The 18,814-nt window shown below is 44.2% G+C and overlaps 1 protein-coding gene across 1 annotated transcript in view; it reads right to left on the bottom strand.

Annotated features, from left to right (window-relative positions):
• Positions 1-1,307: 1,307 nt before the first annotated feature.
• UNC5C (unc-5 netrin receptor C) overlaps positions 1,308-18,814 on the bottom strand; it is a 364,176-nt gene continuing 346,669 nt past the window's right edge. Inside the window, exons 16-19 of the mRNA XM_040488026.1 lie at positions 17,505-17,654; positions 15,108-15,272; positions 8,711-8,889; positions 1,308-7,931 (exon numbers count right to left, since the gene is read on the bottom strand). Coding sequence (XP_040343960.1) covers positions 7,766-7,931; positions 8,711-8,889; positions 15,108-15,272; positions 17,505-17,654 — 660 coding nt within the window. The 3' untranslated portion in view covers positions 1,308-7,765. The remainder of the gene's footprint in view (positions 7,932-8,710; positions 8,890-15,107; positions 15,273-17,504; positions 17,655-18,814) is intronic.

Genomic DNA, 18,814 nt, shown 5'->3' with positions numbered 1-18,814 from the left:
TTGTATTTTCATCTTTATTTTTTAAGTGTCTGTTTATTTTTGAGGAAGTGCAAGAGGGGGAGGGGCACAGAGGGGGGGAACAGAGGATCCGAAGCGGGCTCTGCGCTGACAGCAGCGAGCCCGATGCGGGGCTCGAACTCATGAACCTGAGCTGAAGTCAGATGCTCAACCGACTGAGCCACCCGGGTGCCCCTGTATTTTCATCTTTTTGGATGGAGTTGGAATCTCTAGTCCAGCCATAGAACCCACTTCTGCCTTTTCTTTTCCCGAGGTTCCAGTTCTATACACAGTCACTACTTCCTTAGTCCTGACAAACATTTGAGTTTGTGACCCCAGCTTTAAATCTGTCTGAAGTCACTGTCTCCCAGGCCTCAGGAGGGGGCATTTTCTCAGCATTGGTACAATTGTCATCCACTCCTGTGATCCCACCTGAGCAGGGGTGGGCAGATTGCGGTCCGTCCAAGGACACGGCTCCAAGTAGTTCTCTCACTAAGGGAGGAGCCGCCTTTGATTCCACTCGTTTCATGGCCATCATCCACCGCACGCTTGGTGCCTTCTGCTGGCTCGCTCTAAAGGGGTGACCGGGTGTCCTGTACCGGTGGCATTTGCCATAGCTCTGGGCATCCTGTGTTACCGGGCTCATCTTTCATGCCCTACCGATTAGCGTAGTTGTTTGCAAACAACTGATTTCATTTAAAATCAGGTCTCTGGGGGTAGAGCCCCATATTCTTTTTATCCACAAGGTCCCCAGGACCTTCTGATGCTGCTCTAAGACTGGTTCTCCGCATTTACTGCTCACCACTATCACCTGGGGGCCATTAAAAAGTTCTCAACAACCAGGCCACACCCTAGATTATAAAATCAGAACCTCTAGGGTCGGGAGTCAGGTACTAGTGGTGTGTTTATTTTGAGAGCGAGCTTGAGACGGGGAGGAGAAGAGAGAGGGAGAGAGCGAGAGAGAGGGAATATAAATCTTAAGCAGGCTCCACACTCAGCGCGGAGCCCAGCACGGGGCTTGGTCCCATGACTGTGGTATCATGACCTGAGCTGAAATCAAGAGTATGGCACTTAATCAACTGAGCCACCCAGGCACCTCCAGGCACTAGTGGTTTTTAAAGCTACTCAGGTGATTATAATGTGCAGAGAGGCCTGAGAAACACTGATTCCAGAACCTTCATCCTGTCCCCAGGGGAGGCTGTGATTACCATCCTTGCGGACTCCAAGGGCTTTTCTGTCCGAAAGAAACGCAGGGTGACCCTTCACACAGGAGTGTTTTTTTATGAAGAAACAAAGGAGGTAGCACTCTGTTGCTTATAAATATAATTTATTACCTGTTTAAAAATTCTTTCTTACATTTTGTACATGTTGGCTGACAGAATAAATGCAGGCAATTTACAAACCAAGGGACTGCAGGAAAAACGGGGAGAGGCAGCAGGGAGAGAGAAGAGGCACACCCAGAGCTGGCATCCCTCACCTTCACCACACAGCGGCATGGTGGACGGGATGCCCAGAGAGCACTCCTCCACCAGGGGTTTTCTAGAAAAGGAATTGCATAGAAGATACAGCAAGAGGGAACTCCACAACAACAAAAGAAGTGTTCCGTATCTGAAAAGCCAAAGTTGTGTTGTCGTGTTTCCAAAAGAAAAATGACAAAGCACAAAATCTCAATCCGACACTTCTGCAGTTGAACTGTTCCAAAGGGAACAGCAGGTGGATGACACAGGCTCTTCAACACAGACTGCTGGGGATTTCTCTCTGACAAACACTGCCCGTCTTCTTTAGAAAGAGCGAAGCGGAAGGTCACCAACTTGCTACAGCTCAACGTTAAACTCGGTGAACATGTACAACACTGACACCCAACACACACACAGTGATGATATTCCCTGCAATTGGCTGAATGCATTCTGTCTGGAGGGCGAGGGATTCGGTACCAATAGCAGATCGAGGGAAGAGTGAGGGGGAGAACGCAAACCACTCAGCTTGTTCTGATTGCTGTCCTCTTTCTTTCCCAAGGCCTGGAGGGGTACGCACTTGAACTGAAGCCCCTAGGATTACAGGTGACATATGAGACTTTAAGAGTATAAAAAGGCAAAGGCATTTTCCACTGGCTGTAGATTTCTTGCTCTTTTAAGCTGTTCTAAAACAGGTTTGTTTTAGCATGGAGAAGATAGCTCACGTCACGATTCTTGGATATTGCCTCACCATCGTGCCGAGGTGAGGAGGTCAATGGCTCATCAACTCCTAGGCTACCGCTCAGAGATACCGGCCTATGATTCACATTCTGAACTCCAGAAATGAGGGTTACTGCACCCTGGGTCAGCGCCATCAGGCTCAACAGCGGCTCCGATAGCCCCAATTCCAACAGATCTTTGGAACTGAAGGATGACACATAGAATTTGAGAATATTTATAATGGGCCCTGAAGGGTGATGGCCTTCGGCAATTTACAATATTGCCGAGGCACAAATCTCAAATGGCATGTTAAGAGGCTGGTATACAGTACCAAATACTTTGGCTGGTGGGCAGCTGACTGTGTCTCAGGGCAGCTTCCTCGTTGTCTTCTGAACAACTGGTGTACCGGCCACAACTCTTGCGACATTCTGCAGAGATTCCCAGCTTTGGATTCTGGAAGATCTCTTCAATCCCGAGAGTCTAAGTGTACAGCTGGCTGGGAAACAGCCTCTTACCAACAGTGAGTTCTTTACGGTTGCTGGGGTTTGTGTACCAGCACATTTGTGGAGTTCCTGGTGGTTTGTCTTGGTGATGCCTCCCTCAGCCATTCTAAAATCGGTCGAGGAACATATGTTACATTTGGTTGAATGAGCTCATTAGTATCCCACCACAAATCAATAGGAGGAGGGGACAAGCCTACCGGAAAAGCTGGGAGCCCTGAACTCTCCTGAAGACAGATTTTTTAAGTAGGATTTCTGAAAATGGGGGCAAGCACAAGGCCAGTAAGCCTGAAGGATCAGAAAGTTGTTAGTCTTAGTTCACAGGGAAAACCTACCCAGTGACATATGTTGCCATTCCCCCCTCCCCCCACCCCTGCCTTTCCAAAATAGCAGGTTTTAGGCATGAATTCTGGAAATACTTATGACTCCATTTGGCTAACTTGACCTGTATGGACACAGGTTTAAATTAACATTGGTTGCAATATATTTATTCCCCTTATGACTTATTCCATTGAAAAAAATCATTAGAGAATGCAAGGGAAATCTTTGAAAGTGATCATTACAGCCAGAGATTATACAAATATATTTCTTAGGGTAGAGAAACAGCACTTCATTGCACAGAGTCAAAGTTGTAAGGATTTCATTCAACATTAGTTCAACAAGGGTAAAAAAAAAACACACAAAAACAAAAAACCCAAAGTGTAATAGTTGGTCCTATGAGGCACTCGGAAGGTAAAAAAAATGTCTTATTACCTTGAGATAATAATAAAAATATTTTCCTTATTGGATCTATAAAATCTAATGCTCATTGACCACTATCATCTTTACAAATAATTGGCTTTAAGCAACAACATTCTGATTCACAAAAGCTCCTCTATTCTCAAAGAAGATGGATAAAACCCAGTTTCATTTCAGCTGTTTCCATGGTCATCCTTTCCCTCATTGGCCTTGGACTTGCACTGAGGTCTCTATGTGAAACAGATAACTTGTCCAGAGCAACTGCTCAGCAAAAGCTAAAGAAAACTCACATTCAACTTCAAGACTGAAAATTCAACATGTAAACTTCTTCTACATTCTTTACACTCTCTTGCAGGTCCTTATATAGTTTTTATTTGCTTGACCCCATGGGGGCAGACCATATACTGGCAAAGGCTTGTGAATTCTAGGAAGTTAGTGATCACCTTACTGGCTCCCTTCCTCATACGTGGATGACAGAAGTGGACCTAAAGCATATCCGCTGTGTTCCTGACAGTCATACACATGGGGATACAAAGGACGAGAGCCTCGTTTGCTTCTCTCCAGAAGTAAAATGTCTTGATTCCACCATCTGAATGCTTACTTTGAAGGTATCTAACTTACATGAGAAATAAATATCTTTAAAAAAATTACAGAGTACCTAATTTCCAGAGTGTCCTAAACTCAGTCTCCATGACTTCTTCCTAAAGAATGGCTCTACTGTTTGAAAGTTAAGAGAGTAATATCTCTAAAATAATAGTATGTATGAAAATGGGTAATGGTTTTACAGTTGAGTATTGGACACCTCACCCAAAATATTGCCCTGCCTTTGAAGTCATCTGAGGATGGGGATTTTTTCCTTGTAGCAGAGGTGAGTGTCCACATTGGTGTCCACACAGTTTGTGAAAAGGCTGTTCTCTGTTACATGTTTGTCATCACCCTGTGTCCAGTTACCAGTACTGAATCCAGTTTCTATTCCTCCCAGATCACTCTAAGGAAATCTGAATGAATGTGGTGAGAATAAAATGAAAATGGGATGAGACCTCTGCCTTTAGACACCCACATTCAGCAGAAAGGAATCTTCCTTCCAGTCCTGGTTACCAATCACAAATCTCCCTTCCTTAGACACAGTTCTGTCATTTGCATATATAAAACTTATTTGTAAGCGGATTCTTCTTACATTTCCAAAAATAAATATTAGAAAACTAAATGTAAGAGATTTAAAACATCCAAATCTCAATAAAAAATGTAAATGTTAAACATGACAACTCTTCAAAAACTGTTTTATACAGAGATTTATGTATTTCTATCATTCCTATTACCCCAAACCAACTTGAGACATACTGTGTGTGAAAGAGTTGGTGTACTAGCCTCATAATGACATGGAATTTTTATGGGTGATTTAAGTAAAGAAGTGTGACAATAAGAAAACTATAGATTTGAAGTGAAAATTTGCCCACGTGTGTCCTAAAGATCCTGACTGTTTAGCTATTAATTCCCTTTGTCAAACAACTTTACGTGAATTTTTGTGACACTAGGATAGATTGCGTTGTGCACCACTAGATGGCACTATGCACAAATGATAGGTTTCTTTTCTCCATCCCAAAGAAGTAATAAGCGTGTCCTTCCTCACAAGCTATATAGAAACCCTAGGAATCAAAGGCAGGACATGTCACATAGAATGATGGAGTGGCTCTCTATGAAATGAACTGTTGAATCTGGACCTTCTAAGTTTGAGAGCAACCTAACTGCTATTATTTCACTCCAAAGGAAAAGGAAATCAGAATTCGTAGGGAAAATTATCGGACATGAATGGTGTGTTGTACGTAAGGGAGTTGCCATTCACTTGATGGGGAACATAACAGGTTCTATGACAGATGAGTACCTCACTTACAAGGAATCAACCACTCTTTCCTTTCCACTAGGCATGGAAGTTCCTTTGAACATCCTTCAGATTTCTAATTCTTGATTTCCACAGATGACAGCTCCCCAAACCAGTATTGATGAGCAATCTTGAGAAGTTATTTCAAACTCAAGTAATGGACAATAGCAATCTTTTGTCCTCCTCTTTGTAAAAAAATATCTATTTAAAAATCTTTTTACGTAGCATACAGTGTTACTATCTTTTGGTCAAATACGCATTGGTACAAACATTATCCACTGAACTTATTACTGCAATCCCTTCCTTTCACGATAAGTGTAACATGTTTTTATCTATGGTGCAGGGGTGGCCTGAGAGAGACAGGTTATGGAAAATATGCCCCAAACAGAAGATAAGAAACAAAAACGGTGAGAGAAGAGGCTCCATAACAAGGTATCAGTAGTTCCTCAATGATGAGGATGCCTTGAGGAATCTTGGGCATACTAAGAAGTCACCAAAATAGAAGAGGAAATATATGGGTAAAGAAGGAGGAAAATATCTAAAATGATTTCTAGTTCAATGCCAGTCAGTAACCTCTATACCTCTAGCCCAAAAGTGAACCACGGCCATGTTTTGAAGGTTCTGATTCATACGCTTGTTGTTCAGTCGTGGCTTGGCTTCTGGGCTATTGACCCTTTATTTCCCACCTGTTGAATGAATGGAGTCCCTGGGTTAAAACCAAGGGCCCGTGATAATTCTCAGGAAATACCATAGTTTACACAAAGCAGTCGTTTGACTACTTTTTGGTTAATTTTTTTTTTTTTTTAATTTTAAAAATGTTTGATTAAGACAATAATAGAACATAACTTGCAACTAGTCAGGAAGGCAAGTGGTCCCCAAAGAGGAAAGAAAATGATAATAAAGGGATGCCACCTCTTGGTGAGCAGCACAAAGACAAGGCTGGGAAGCATGACAAATAGGTTACAGGTAAGGATCATCCTCTTCAAAGCTGGAACTATTTGGAAGGCATACTGTAGCCTGGGCAAGAGACTAGCTGGCTCTTTATTGATCCAGGTCAGCATCCAGTGTGGGCCTCAGACTGATGAATGAGACTGGAGACATCACAGGAGAAGTCTAGCATTTTAGAACCTTGAGAATATCTAATACTTCCACCCTTTCATTGGACACGTGAGGAAACTGAGGTCCAGGGAGGTTCAATGACTTTCCCAAGGTAGCACAGCTAGACAATGACAAAGCCAGAATGTGAACTGGTTTTCCGATTGCCAGTTCGGAGGCTGTTCCTCTATGCACACTGCCTCTAAAGTAGACAGAGGACCCTGGGGGAGTCAGTGTGTAATCACATAACTACAATATTCAGTGAACTTTAATAGAGAACGCTTCTCCCAACAAGACTCGGAGGAGAAAGACCTTGCCTGAGCAAGCTGAAAGAAGAGACTGACAAAGCCAGTGAGCACCGACTATCTTTCTGGTGCAGAAGGATGCAAGAAAGATAAAAGGTCAAGGAAGCAAAGCCTTTTAATTAAACTGGTGACCACGCCCACCTTATGTCAGAAGAGTGAAGCAGGTCTAGTCAATATCTAAATACTAACAGTACTGCTAACAAAAACAGAAGCTAAAAGAAAATCCTTTTACTAGAATACCTGTAAATACTCATTAATAATAATAATGATAATAATAATGATACCTTTAAAAAGACACCTCAAATTGCGTATTACAAACACACGTGGTGAAGAAATGCTTGTTTGTGTGGCTGAACATGAATCACTGTCTTCCCTGCACTGCTACAGCTTTGTTCCCAGAGGGCACCAGATGGGTGCCCTCAAGGAATAAAGAGTCTTAGTTATTTCTCCTTTACACTTAGATTCTCCACCTCCCTGATACAAACAGTAACACTGGTTCTACAAGTTCTAGAAACGGAACACCAATGGAAGGATTATCTGAGACACTTGATGCACACAGTTTGTAGCAAAAGTCTGCGATTTCTCTGTAAATTACTAATCTGAAATAGACACAACAAACCGTCCACAGCTTCAACTTCAAATGATTTAAACAAAAATAGAACGAGCCATGGACAGTGTCCGCATCCCTGTCCAATTTGATGTAAACAACGTTTGTAGAAATTGGGTTTGTTAAGAAAGTTTATCCATATACCTGGATAGCAATAAAAAGCGTTTCCTAGGAAACTGTAAGATCCTGTACCACACAGCATACAGCCCAACTAAGAGGAAAATTAGGTCAATTTCTAAATTCAAGGTACAAATTTACACAATTGTTCTTAACTCCTGTGATGATGTCCGAGTAAAGTGGGCACGTGTATCAGCAGTTGTGTTATGTTTTCCTTCTCTCTCCTGCTTGCAGTCTTGCCTTTGAAACTCATCGGTCTGGGTCCATTCTGGATTTCCTTCTCAACTGTGATGCCCTGGACGGCCACAGACTCCCTGTGCATTGCCGTCCTTCATTTCCAGTCCCAGCACGAGTCAGTACTGCCCTTCCGCTGCTAAAGACACCACTGTCTCATGCCTTCCCATTTCTTCCAGGACAGCCGCCAGCATGCTCAAATTTCCATCTGGGAAGTTCTGTGCTTCCCAGAGATCCAGGATTACGCCAGTCGGGCTCGATTTGGTAGCAAAGTAATTCAAGTACCTGTAATTGGGAATGGGAGAGTGTGCTGAAAGGTGAGATTTACAGATCTATTTTCTCTGTACTAAACCCTTCCGTCTCTCCATTTGTCTTTTAAGTATCCGGGTCCCACTGGAGAAGCTGTGGTTTACAGGGAGCCATCCTAAATAACTAGCACATGCTTAATTAGATCAGCCCCAGATAGGAGATGTGATGTTTAACTTTGTTAACCTCAACTCTGAGTAAGATAATTTAAGAGGCGAGATGTCTACGGGTCATATCCTAAACAGGAAATCAAGACACTTATGTTTTCTTTCCAACCCAGGCTCTGATCATCTTTGACAGATCATGCCATGTCTTGTGCTTGGTGGTGATGGCAACACTCCACGAAGAAGGGCTCCTGAGGGTCTCTTTATAACTCGGTATCAATGCGGTGATTAGCATGTTAATTAACCATCAAGCATCAGCTCTTGTTCAACCGGAGTTGAGGAACAATTACTTTAAGTGAGTGGATATATTATTTAGGGCCATTTAGCCCATCAGCTTTGCAAAGTGGATCACAAAACCTGATCCTTATCTTGTCAGATAAGCCCAGGATATCTCTCAACAAGGTGTCTGCGAGACCAAGATGGAAGATGCAAAGAAGCCACTTAGTAAGGGTTTGCAGAATGACAAAAAGTAAATAGGTAAAAATAAAAGTAAACAGGTGTATGGGTAGAAAACAACAAATGTTGCCCTAAGTCTCATGGGCATCAGCCCCGGTGCTCTGTGTCTAACAGAAACAGGAGCCCAGCCATACCCACCTGTCCAGGTTCAGCTTATGGGCCAGCATCCGCCAGTCATGACCTCTCGTCTGCGGGGCGTCCAGGCTGCTACAGAGCTTCTGTCTGATAGGTGGAGGGATGCTGAAAGCACTGGGTCCCGTCACGGTGGTGATGGTGCTCGCTGGGTCCAGCAGAGGCAGATCGATGCCAGTAGGCTCCTGTAGTTCAGGCACAGGGACAACACAGCATTATTTCCAAAGACAAAAGCAATCTCTATTGAACCAATCGACATAATGCCTTGCTTTGCGCAATAAGAAGAGAATGGCCTCTTCCTGGCCGAAAGCCGGGACCTGACCTGGCCGAGAAGAAGAGGTACCTTCTGTGCTGACTTTGCATAGCCTTGAATGTATAGGTTTTCGCTCTGGGCTGGGCTTGGTGGAAGTTCTGGTGGGATTCGATAACAGCCTTTCTCTCATCCCGTTCAGGATGAAAGAGGAGACAGGACTATCAATCCTCCTAAAGGTTTAGATTTCAAGAGGGGAGAAATGTTCGAAAGGGCAGTTCTTTGTGAATGAACAGATCTGAGATTAGGAGGCTGGGAGTTCAGAGCTTCTAGAAACTGTCTTGGCCCTGAGGGGAATGCCCTGGGCAAATGCCCAAGTAAATTCTCTCTCTAACCTCTGCAGAAGAGGAGTCAGTTTTGCTTTTGTTGAATGAAATGGAACACAGCTCTCCTCCAAATGATATCAAATTAAGACTAATTTTTTACAGAAAATGGTGAACACAGTAGATTGCCTTAGGGCAAGCTGCTAATGGCATCCTCCAATTGCTGTACACCCTTATTTTTGTTCAATCTAATTTTAGGAGAGAAAATCATAAATTGGCTCTTAAAATAGTTTCAGCTCATAAAACAGCACAAATGCAAAATCTGAATTTCATCTGCAGGAGAAACTCTAATCATTTTCTGATCACTTCTGCTGGTTAGGAAAGCAAAAGCAAATGTTGCCTGGGAACTATTAAAGCAATAAAAGAAAATCCACTTAATCTACTTTAAATGTCATCTCTCCCTCTCTCTCTCTCTCTCAGAGCAGGTAACTCCTTGGTGTACATAATCAGTTGCTGGAGGATAAACTAGACACAGTTTCAGTCATCATGAAGTCTCTGGTGTCTTGCAGAGTGCTTGGCTCAGGGGGTCAGTGCCACCACTGTCCAGAGCCTCCCCAAACTGCTCCTGCCCGGTGGGGATCACCGCTGTCTGTGTCCCAGTGTTCAGTGACAGTACGTTCTGTATTCTGGGGCCAACTGCCAAGGCTCACGGCTCGGCTTGTGCAATCCCACTGCACACAGGGTCCATCCAGGGGCCGGGAGGGCACATGAGAGCAAAACTTTTTTTTTGTTTTTTTTTTCGCCATAATACACACGATAGGGTTGGCCGCCATCACAGTATTTGGCCTCAAAACCCCAAAACTGACAAACGGAGACTGAGGATTCCATTTGCCCCTCTGTGCTCATTCCAGCACATACCAGTTAAAATACTGGTATGAATGAAACACATTAGCAACAAATGGGATTTGGGGTCCCCCAGTGAAGACACGACTTGTAGATCTTTCCCCACATCTGACAGAGTTCCTTCCAAGGGACCCTGAAGACAGAGGAATCCTGACCTCAAGGGCATAGGACTTAAACCAAGGAGAGCAGAAGAATGACCCAGGGGCAGGTGATGGTGTTTATCGATGCATTTGTGTTGGGGATTTCTGAACCAAAGGACTTCAACACTCGTATTAGGCAAAAATGATGTATGTATGGGTTGGGAGGTGGAGGGGAAGAGAAATCACGTGGTATTTCCACAGCTTAGTGCCATCACCCGTGCTGAGATCCTGCTTGCTTCCTATCTGGACAGTAACCACAGAGCCTAGAAGGAAATGCCGCATATCCCCAGGTATGACTATCCCTTGCTGGCAGTGAAGATTAAATTTGCGCCTGAAGCAACAAGGAGTATGCTCTGTGTAGTTCAGACTTGCTTCCCCAGAGAGTATGCTTGCTGTTGGCCACATCTCCTTACTGATTACCTGTGGTCTATGCCAGACTAATCTTCCCAAAGTGCCATGCTGATGTTTCTCCCTTTTCTCTCTTATTAAGAAGCCTTAAATGCTCCACCTACCACATGGAGTCCCACAGTGAGGGATATCTGTGCCACCTGCCCCCTTGGGTGGTATGAGGCCTGAGGGGCGATGCCTGCATAGTATGGGTCTAGGCCTGACATGCAGTAGGGGCCCCATCCTCCCGTTCTCCCACCACTTCACAGTCCGACCCAGGTTGCCTGGACAGAACTCAAACTCTCCTCAGACTGGACCACTCACTCTTCCTAGTGCCTTTTTAAAGGACGGACCTCTGATAGTTCTGCCCTTTCCCTTACTCTTTGCTGGGCAAACCCCTCAAAGTCTGGACCCAAACACATGTTGGGGTGCCTCCCCTGAGCAAACCCACCGAAAGTCACCAACCTGGGACCTCTTGCAGCACTTTTCCCGGTCCACACATCTGCTCTGGGCATGTTGGCCATATTTATGTGTTATTTCTTTTGATTCCTTAAATTTCTTGGAGATGAGGGTATTTTTGTCATCCTCAGAATCCCCCTGGTACTCAGCACAGTGCCCTGCACACAGATGCTCCTCAATTCAAATTTGGTGAAATGAGAGAAAACATCTTTCCTCGTACAGAAAGGGGATAAAGGCCCATCCCACAGAGATCCCGACAGAGGCCCAACCCACAGAGTAGTGTGTTATGCATCCTTCCAGGTAAATGTGGCTAATAATACGGCTCTTCTCACCGTTAAATCCTGAAGTAAAGGCCAGGTAAAGGCAGGCATGCCTCTCGGGAGGGTTTGTTCATGTATTCTTGTTGTCAACCTTTTCCTGATGAGTAAAAACCGTTACCACTTCATGTGCGCCTTCCAAGTCTGAGTCACCAGCCCTGTCTGCTGTGCCTATTTATTTCTGCATGGATGAAATTAGTCCAATAGGGCACAATTTTTTTTGTGTCTCTTACCAGATGGCTGACACCAGCCTTGGAGGTAAAAGAAAAATATACATCTATACTTCCATTTCCATTTCTTCTAGTAACTTCAGTTGTTATTAGTTCTTCCTTTACTTCCAGGTAAGAGTAGAGTTTACTCTTATGGAATGCTTATTACAATAATCGTTTATGATATTGGTACCATCTGTCTCTGATGTTATGATTCCCTTAGTTAGACATACGATTTTTCAACATTAGCCAAACAGCTGCTGTGGGTGACGGCACACATTTTCAGTACTGGGCAGTGGAAATAATGTTCCACTCCCATACTCTGACTCTTCTTCCTAAAGCCACTTAAAAAAAGAAAAAAAAAAAAAAGATTTTCCTGGGGTGCCTGGCTGGCTCAGTCAGTTGAGTATCCGACTCTTGATTTCAGCCCAGGTCACAATCCCAGGGGTGAGGGATTGAGCCCCGTGTCGGGCTCCACACTGCGCATGGAGCCTGCTTGACATACTTTCTCTCCCTCTGCCCCCTCCCCCATTTGTGCCCTCACTTTCTTAAAACAAAACAAAACAAAACAAAACAACAGCAACTAGATTTTCCTAATGATTGTTTAAACGGGTTCTAGAAAACTGAAGAGTAAGTGCATGAGATGAGTACAGCAGATGTACACAAAGATTATTCTAGCAAATGTAGGAAATTATAACTGTTACTATTATCTGGAAATCTGTTAGTAAAACAATTGACTAATACTGCCTCCTCAAGTTCCACCTTTTTCAGGGTTGAAAGCTATGAACTAAAGCAAGGTATGAAAAACCAGCCTGGGAACATAAGCTATCTCCTTTACCCTGAGAACTAATATTTATTTATTTACTTATTGAGATTTATTTTCCATTCATTTCTTTTTACAGTGGCTGGCAGAGGTTTTATTTTATTATTTTGATAAAAAGGGAATCTAAAGTTTAATTTGATGACAGATGCCACAGCTTGCAAAGGCAGAGTTTACTCAAGAATTCAGTGATCCTAATAGCATCGGTGGGAGCAGTAATGGTGAACATCAACTGAACATGTGCTGTAAGCCAAGTTCTGTGCAGTGCACTTACTACCATTCACTCGTTCCATTCTCACAACAGACCCAAAACTTCATGCTATTATTACTATTATTATATCAATTTACATAGGAGGAAAGTGAGGCAAGAGGGGTTAAGTAATGGCCCATGTCCCCATGGAACTGTCCATTTGGGAATTTCCTACTAGAGGTCTTTGCGTACAGCTACAACTAAATGGAAGGTCTGAAGAGCCTTTAAATTTCCCTCTCTTCTCTACACTACTTTTTCCTCTGGTGTTGATGGATAGCTTCCCTGTTCTTACTCTGCCCATATCCCTCTTAAAAAAAAAAAAAAGTAAAACCTTTAATTACTTACATTTGGGCATGCATTCATGCCCATACTTTTACTCTTTCAGACATTTTCATTATTAAACCCATCTCTGTGAGACTAAAGTCTTTGTCTCTCCTTCAGGAATCTCTGGCCAAAGCACCCAGTGAAGAACAACTGTCTGGCTCTTGACATCACCATGGTCTATGTCAAGCACAGCCTGGTCTCCCTGGGGGGCAACAGGTCCTTCCTGACTAGACAGGCCAAGGGCTATGGCTTTATAAATGACTGCTGGTGACTGCCTTGAGTGGTGGGTGGCTGGGGGGCGGGGGCAGCACATTCCTGGCAAGTCAGCTCATTCTTGGAAGATAGCACTTTGGAACTACAACCCCAGCCCACCTGCCAGCTAGCCGTGTGACCCTAGGAAGGAGCCCTGTGCGGGAGAAAGGCACCACAAATGGCGCCTTTTCTCTGTTTGGTTACGGTTTGTCAGTCACAGTGTACCCCTACTTGGAGCTTTTGATGAGGATAGGGGGCTCAGGGCTCTCCAGATCAATTGTTCAGAGCCGAGCCTTGCTCCTCAACATCAGTACCCAGCCCCACGCGTCTGTCCCCCTCTGTGGGCCGCATGCACCCGCATTCAAATGCTAACCACGGCGGTGGGACTCAGTGACCCAGAAGTAAAAGCAGCAGAGTGCCCCATAATACCCAAAGTCATCTGACTCCAGTCATTTCTGACCCTCCCTTGGTTAAATGCGCTTGTGCGTCACGCGCGGGCAAAGGCCTCCGAAACCACAGAAGGGATGGCCTCTCTGAGCTGACCACCACCAAGTTGCAAAAGAAACCACCTTTCCTCTACGTTGGCACGACAAGGAAAGTCCTTAAGTTGGGCTTACACTATGCAAAACTCTTTTCCCAGCGTGGGGCTGGCGGCCCTGGGGGAGGGGCGCGCCAACAGCTCTCTTTCACTGGCGGCCCTGCCTCGTCCAGCTTTTCATCAGGCCGCGAACGTTCGCACTGAACTGAAAGCAGGCATCAAAGGAGCAGACCTCCTCGCCCCCCTCCCAAATTCCGCGGCCTTTGTTGTCCCTGGAGCTGGGCGGTTATTGAACTCTGCAGACCCGCTGGGCCCGGAAAGTGAAAACACCCTCCGGAGCCAGCAGGGGTGGTGCTGTGTGCCTGGGAGATCGGGCCTGCGCACCGGAGGGCCGGGCGGTTGCCATGGCGCCCTGACACCGAGATCATTCCTTATGAATGTCACCAGGGTCTGTGACTAAAGTTGTTTATGAGTCAAAAGTCTCCCGAAACTACAGCAGGAAGTGATGGCCGAGGCCGGGCAGGCTGTGGGAAAGGAGGCTGGAGCATCCCGGAGCGGACGGGCTCCCCCCTCCTCGGTTTGCTATGGAAGACAGCCCTCAAATGCAACATGGAGCGCGCCACACGGCGCAGGGCCACATTTCATTCGTCACCGCGCGTGACACCGCGAGGGAGAAGCCGTCTTTTAAATCACAGGCCGTCCCGCTGTAGTCTTAAAAATACGACAGTCCTGCGCTTTGTGGTTCAGCAAGCAGCGCGGAGCTGGGCTCCTCCAGGCCCCAGGAAATGTTGCCTTCTGACCATTTGCCTGATTCCTTTTCCTTTGTTCCTCCAGGGTGCAGGGTTTCTACTGTTCAAAAGGAGGACAGGGGAGAGTATGGCGCTCCAAGGGGACGCTCTAGGAAAGGTTACTCCATGTACACGCTGCTTAAATTAAACCTTACACTTGAAATTCAGATCTGTTGTAAAAAGTTAGAACACGATCCTTAAATGCATGTCACTAAATATAAAAGCCTTCTTTCTCCAAAAGGATTTCCTATTATATTCTTTTATATCTCTGGCTCCCTGTGTTCATTAAAAATAGTATTCTATTAATAAATAGGACCTACAGGAAGCTTCTCAGGACTTCCCACATGGCCTATGCTGAGATACCTTTATCCTCCACACCCCCTCTCCCTCCCAAGGTCGTTCTTTCCCCTGATTTCAGAGGCAGCCAGGAAAGAGCTTCTTACCTCTGACACGGTGCAGTTTAGCTGGAAGATCTGCCCTTCTCCTTCCACCTGTCGCACGCAGAGTTTGCAAACCAGTTCCACTGTGTTCAGGCTGAATCTTTCCAAGGTGAAAGTGCAGTGGAGGTTTCTTTGAGACCCACTCCATATATGATAAAAAGGAATTTCCTAAAGGGTATACAAACGTTAACCGCCAGTGAGGGGCTAATACCAAAAGCGACTCTCAGACACTGCACGGCCAAGTCCTTTTCTCAGGATTACAAGTGACCTTATTTCACCCTCACAACAGGCTTAGGGGTAGGGACACTCCAACCCGCTTTTCAGATGAAAACACTGAGGCCCAGAGATGTTAAATCTGCCACCCTCCAATCCCACAGCTAGTAAGTGGCAGAGTTGAGATATGAACCCAGGGGGTCAGCCTCCAGAATCCATTTACCTAACCAGTCTGCACTTCTCTGTCATTTACAAAAGAAGCCATTGTAAGTGATTTTTCAAAAGTTTAGCAATTCCCAAAATAAAACCTACACACTCCAGTCATTGCTCATTAAAAGGAATCCCTGCCGTGGTATTCTGGAGAAAAGCAAAGAAAGTCTAAAGGGTAAAGCACTGATCTAGTTCACTTTCATGCCTATATGCCCCCTCTGCACAGGACAGGGGGGAAAGTCAGAACTCACTGCAAGTGGGAAACTGTGGGCTGCCGATTAGCTGCCACAGAAAATCCTTGGCCTAAAAAGCGGCAAGCCTCTAACAGACATAAATTTTCTAAAATTCTAGACCACCTTAAAGAGCCCATCCTAGAATCTTGTTCCCATAAAGGAAAGAAAAGGTTGATATGTTTAAAAAAAAAAAAAAAAGGTGGGGTGAAGTGGGGTGGAGGGAGAACAATGGTGGTTAAGAACTAAGGCTCTGGAGCCAAATTCAGTACAAATGCGAACACTCTCCCCTTGCCTATTTGGTGACGTGGGGTAAGATAATCTTTCCGTGCCTCAGTTTCCTTATCTGTGAAAAGGTAAGCGAAAGAGTAGCCTAATCATAGACCTACTGGGGTTGAATGAGATAAACCAAAGTGCAGGAGTGTCTGGAAGATGTTACAAATTCAGCCAGTTCAAGGCTTAGCTTGAACTAATAGCAGATTATCATTATAATTAAAATAGTATTTTCCATTATGATTGCACAAAGGATACAGTTCATAAAAGGGAAATATTTCTGGGGTTTTATGGCCATTGCAAAATAAGAGAGAGAAGAAAGCAAAGGAAGATATTTAGTGAGAAAGTCAAAAGCCTGATCCCTCTACCAAGTGCTGAGTTACACAGAAGGGTCTGGTATGCACCCCTTATGAAAGCCTCAGACTGTTAGCAAGCTAAGAAGTTTGTTTCCCACAGTTTATATTTAAGTACTAGATATATGAGACTAAGAATGAACTAGAAATCTTCCCTTCACTCTTAGTATGTTCACTGACTTGTATCAGTAAGTCGCACCCAGTTTAGCTGCAGTGCTGGGGTGTGGGATTGGATTTGCATGCATGTAGACGCGGATTCACAGATTATCGAAGTGTGCCTGCATCTCCTGGGACTGGGTATGAGGCTAGAGATTGCGTTGCACAGCCTCCTGGGAGCTCGGGCTCAGAGATGCGGGGGTAGGGGGGGCAGTGAACAACCCTTGGAGAGGCCTCTGCTTTCCCCATGTATCCATGCAGTGAGATTTTGGACCAGTATTTTTATGCTATTATTTAATAAAATCCTGACCACATTTTATTTTCAGGTGCTATTTCCACTTCCATATTGGTGTTCCTTCCAAGTTTTCAATGTAAATGTATTTTCCTAGCAAGGCTGAGGCTTAATTTGTGTCACATGTGATAACACGGTTCTTCTGTTTTTCCTTATGAAGGCATTTTTGAGGCTGTTCTGATCAATTCGATGTTAGCATTTATTCTGAAAATGAATTGAAATGATGGACTTGGAAGTCCTTTTTACTAAAAATAAAACAATAACAGTACAATTATTTAAAGGGGAAATAGGAAAAAAATTCTTTCAAATATTCTATAATATTTTTCAAAAATCCTAAACTCTAAACCATTTTAGAGAAACAACTACCGATGCAGGATTAATTTCAAGGAGAGGAATATCTGATTTCTAAATAACTTCAGACCTTTTTCCTTTTTTAAAAATGTTTACTTATGTATTTTTGAGAGATAGAGGGAGAGAGAGAGAGATCGAGAACGAACCCCAAGCAGGCTCAGCACTGTCAGCACTGAGCCCAATGCGGGCTTGAACTCATGAACCATGAGGTCATGACCTGAACCGAAACCAAGAGTCAGACAACCAACTGAGCCACCTAGGCACCCCTAGACTTCTTTCTTGGAGCTGTCTCCAGTCCTTTGGTTCAGCCTGGGAACCTTACCTGATATTTTGCCAGCAATTTGCTTTTCCAGAGGGAATGGGTGATATCGTGAATTGACAGGCGCAGGTTGTGGGTGCTGCCTTTAAAATGAAGAGCCTTAGGTTCTTCTAGGAGCTGTCCTCCCATCTGTCTCTCAAGCTGCAATACCTCCTACAATGACATGCCCAAAGTCAAAAGCAAATTACTGAATCGTATGCCTTCTGCTGGCCGGCCGTCTCATCAAATGCGTAGTTTCCTCACCGGGCCGCCCCCACACCACAACCAACTGGTACACACTCCCTCTTCTGCAGCCTGGAGACCCTCCAATTGAAGCCCCTGCCAGTTTGTATGTTACTGGATCCACCTGACCATCAACAATCTACATCATATGCTGTGAAGCAAATTCAGTACAGGCTGCATTTCCCAATGGACGAGTGGAAGATTTAATCAAATCCTGGAAAACAACAATCAGAGCCCCAAATGGGAAGAACTCCAAATGAAAGAAAAAAAGAGGTAGGAATATAGATAAACAGTTGAAGTAAGTGGATTTTCAATGAACTTTTAGGGCAAAGGGCAACCCCCTAGAAAACAAACCCATGTCTTGGACCTGGTAAAACCAGCCAACAAGTAAAGACCTGGAATTCATTTTGGGCATTTTTTCGATTTTTTATAGTTTCTTTACGTACAGAAATAATAACATTTTTTGCTTAAAATTATCCATCGCACACTTCTTGACCATCAAAAATGTATATACTCATTATATGTCCTATTAGAGGAAAATATACTAATACAAATTAGGAAAGTCTGTCAGCACCGAATATTGAACTAAAGAGTTACTCAAAGTTGAAAAACAATGACCTCATCTTTCAAGAACCGCAGCTGATCAAAAAATTTGCTATGTAACTTTACTTATGCTATAAAGATGTAACATGAAGACAAATTCTAAATCTACTTCCATTCCTCAAACAAGCTAATGGGAGTTAACGAAGCATTTCCAAGTACAGCTGCAATTATCCAAACAGCAGCAAACCATAAGTTACCAATGAACAAAATATCCCGAGTCTCTGTGGTTGGAACCATCCTGTGTACTTTGCTTCTCTCACGCTTTAAAAGTTTTAGTGACACACATATGTAGGCAATTTGTGATCTTTCTTTCTTCCTTCCTTTCTTTCAGGGTTCAGGAAAATAAGGGATTTTATAAAAATATAAATGCAAACCACTAACTTATTTTTTTGGTGACATTTCAGTTGAAAGCATGGGGTTCAAGAACACAGGAGCTCATTCAGGTCCTTCTACACGCACCTATCAGGCACCTACCGGGGTACCGAGCA

This window comes from Herpailurus yagouaroundi, unplaced genomic scaffold (assembly GCF_014898765.1).
Source record: "Herpailurus yagouaroundi ecotype Mexico unplaced genomic scaffold, PumYag 28, whole genome shotgun sequence".
In the NCBI taxonomy this organism is placed as follows: Eukaryota; Metazoa; Chordata; class Mammalia; order Carnivora; family Felidae; genus Herpailurus; species Herpailurus yagouaroundi.
Note: the sequence above shows the minus strand (reverse complement) of the source record. Positions and strands in the feature narration are given on the sequence as shown.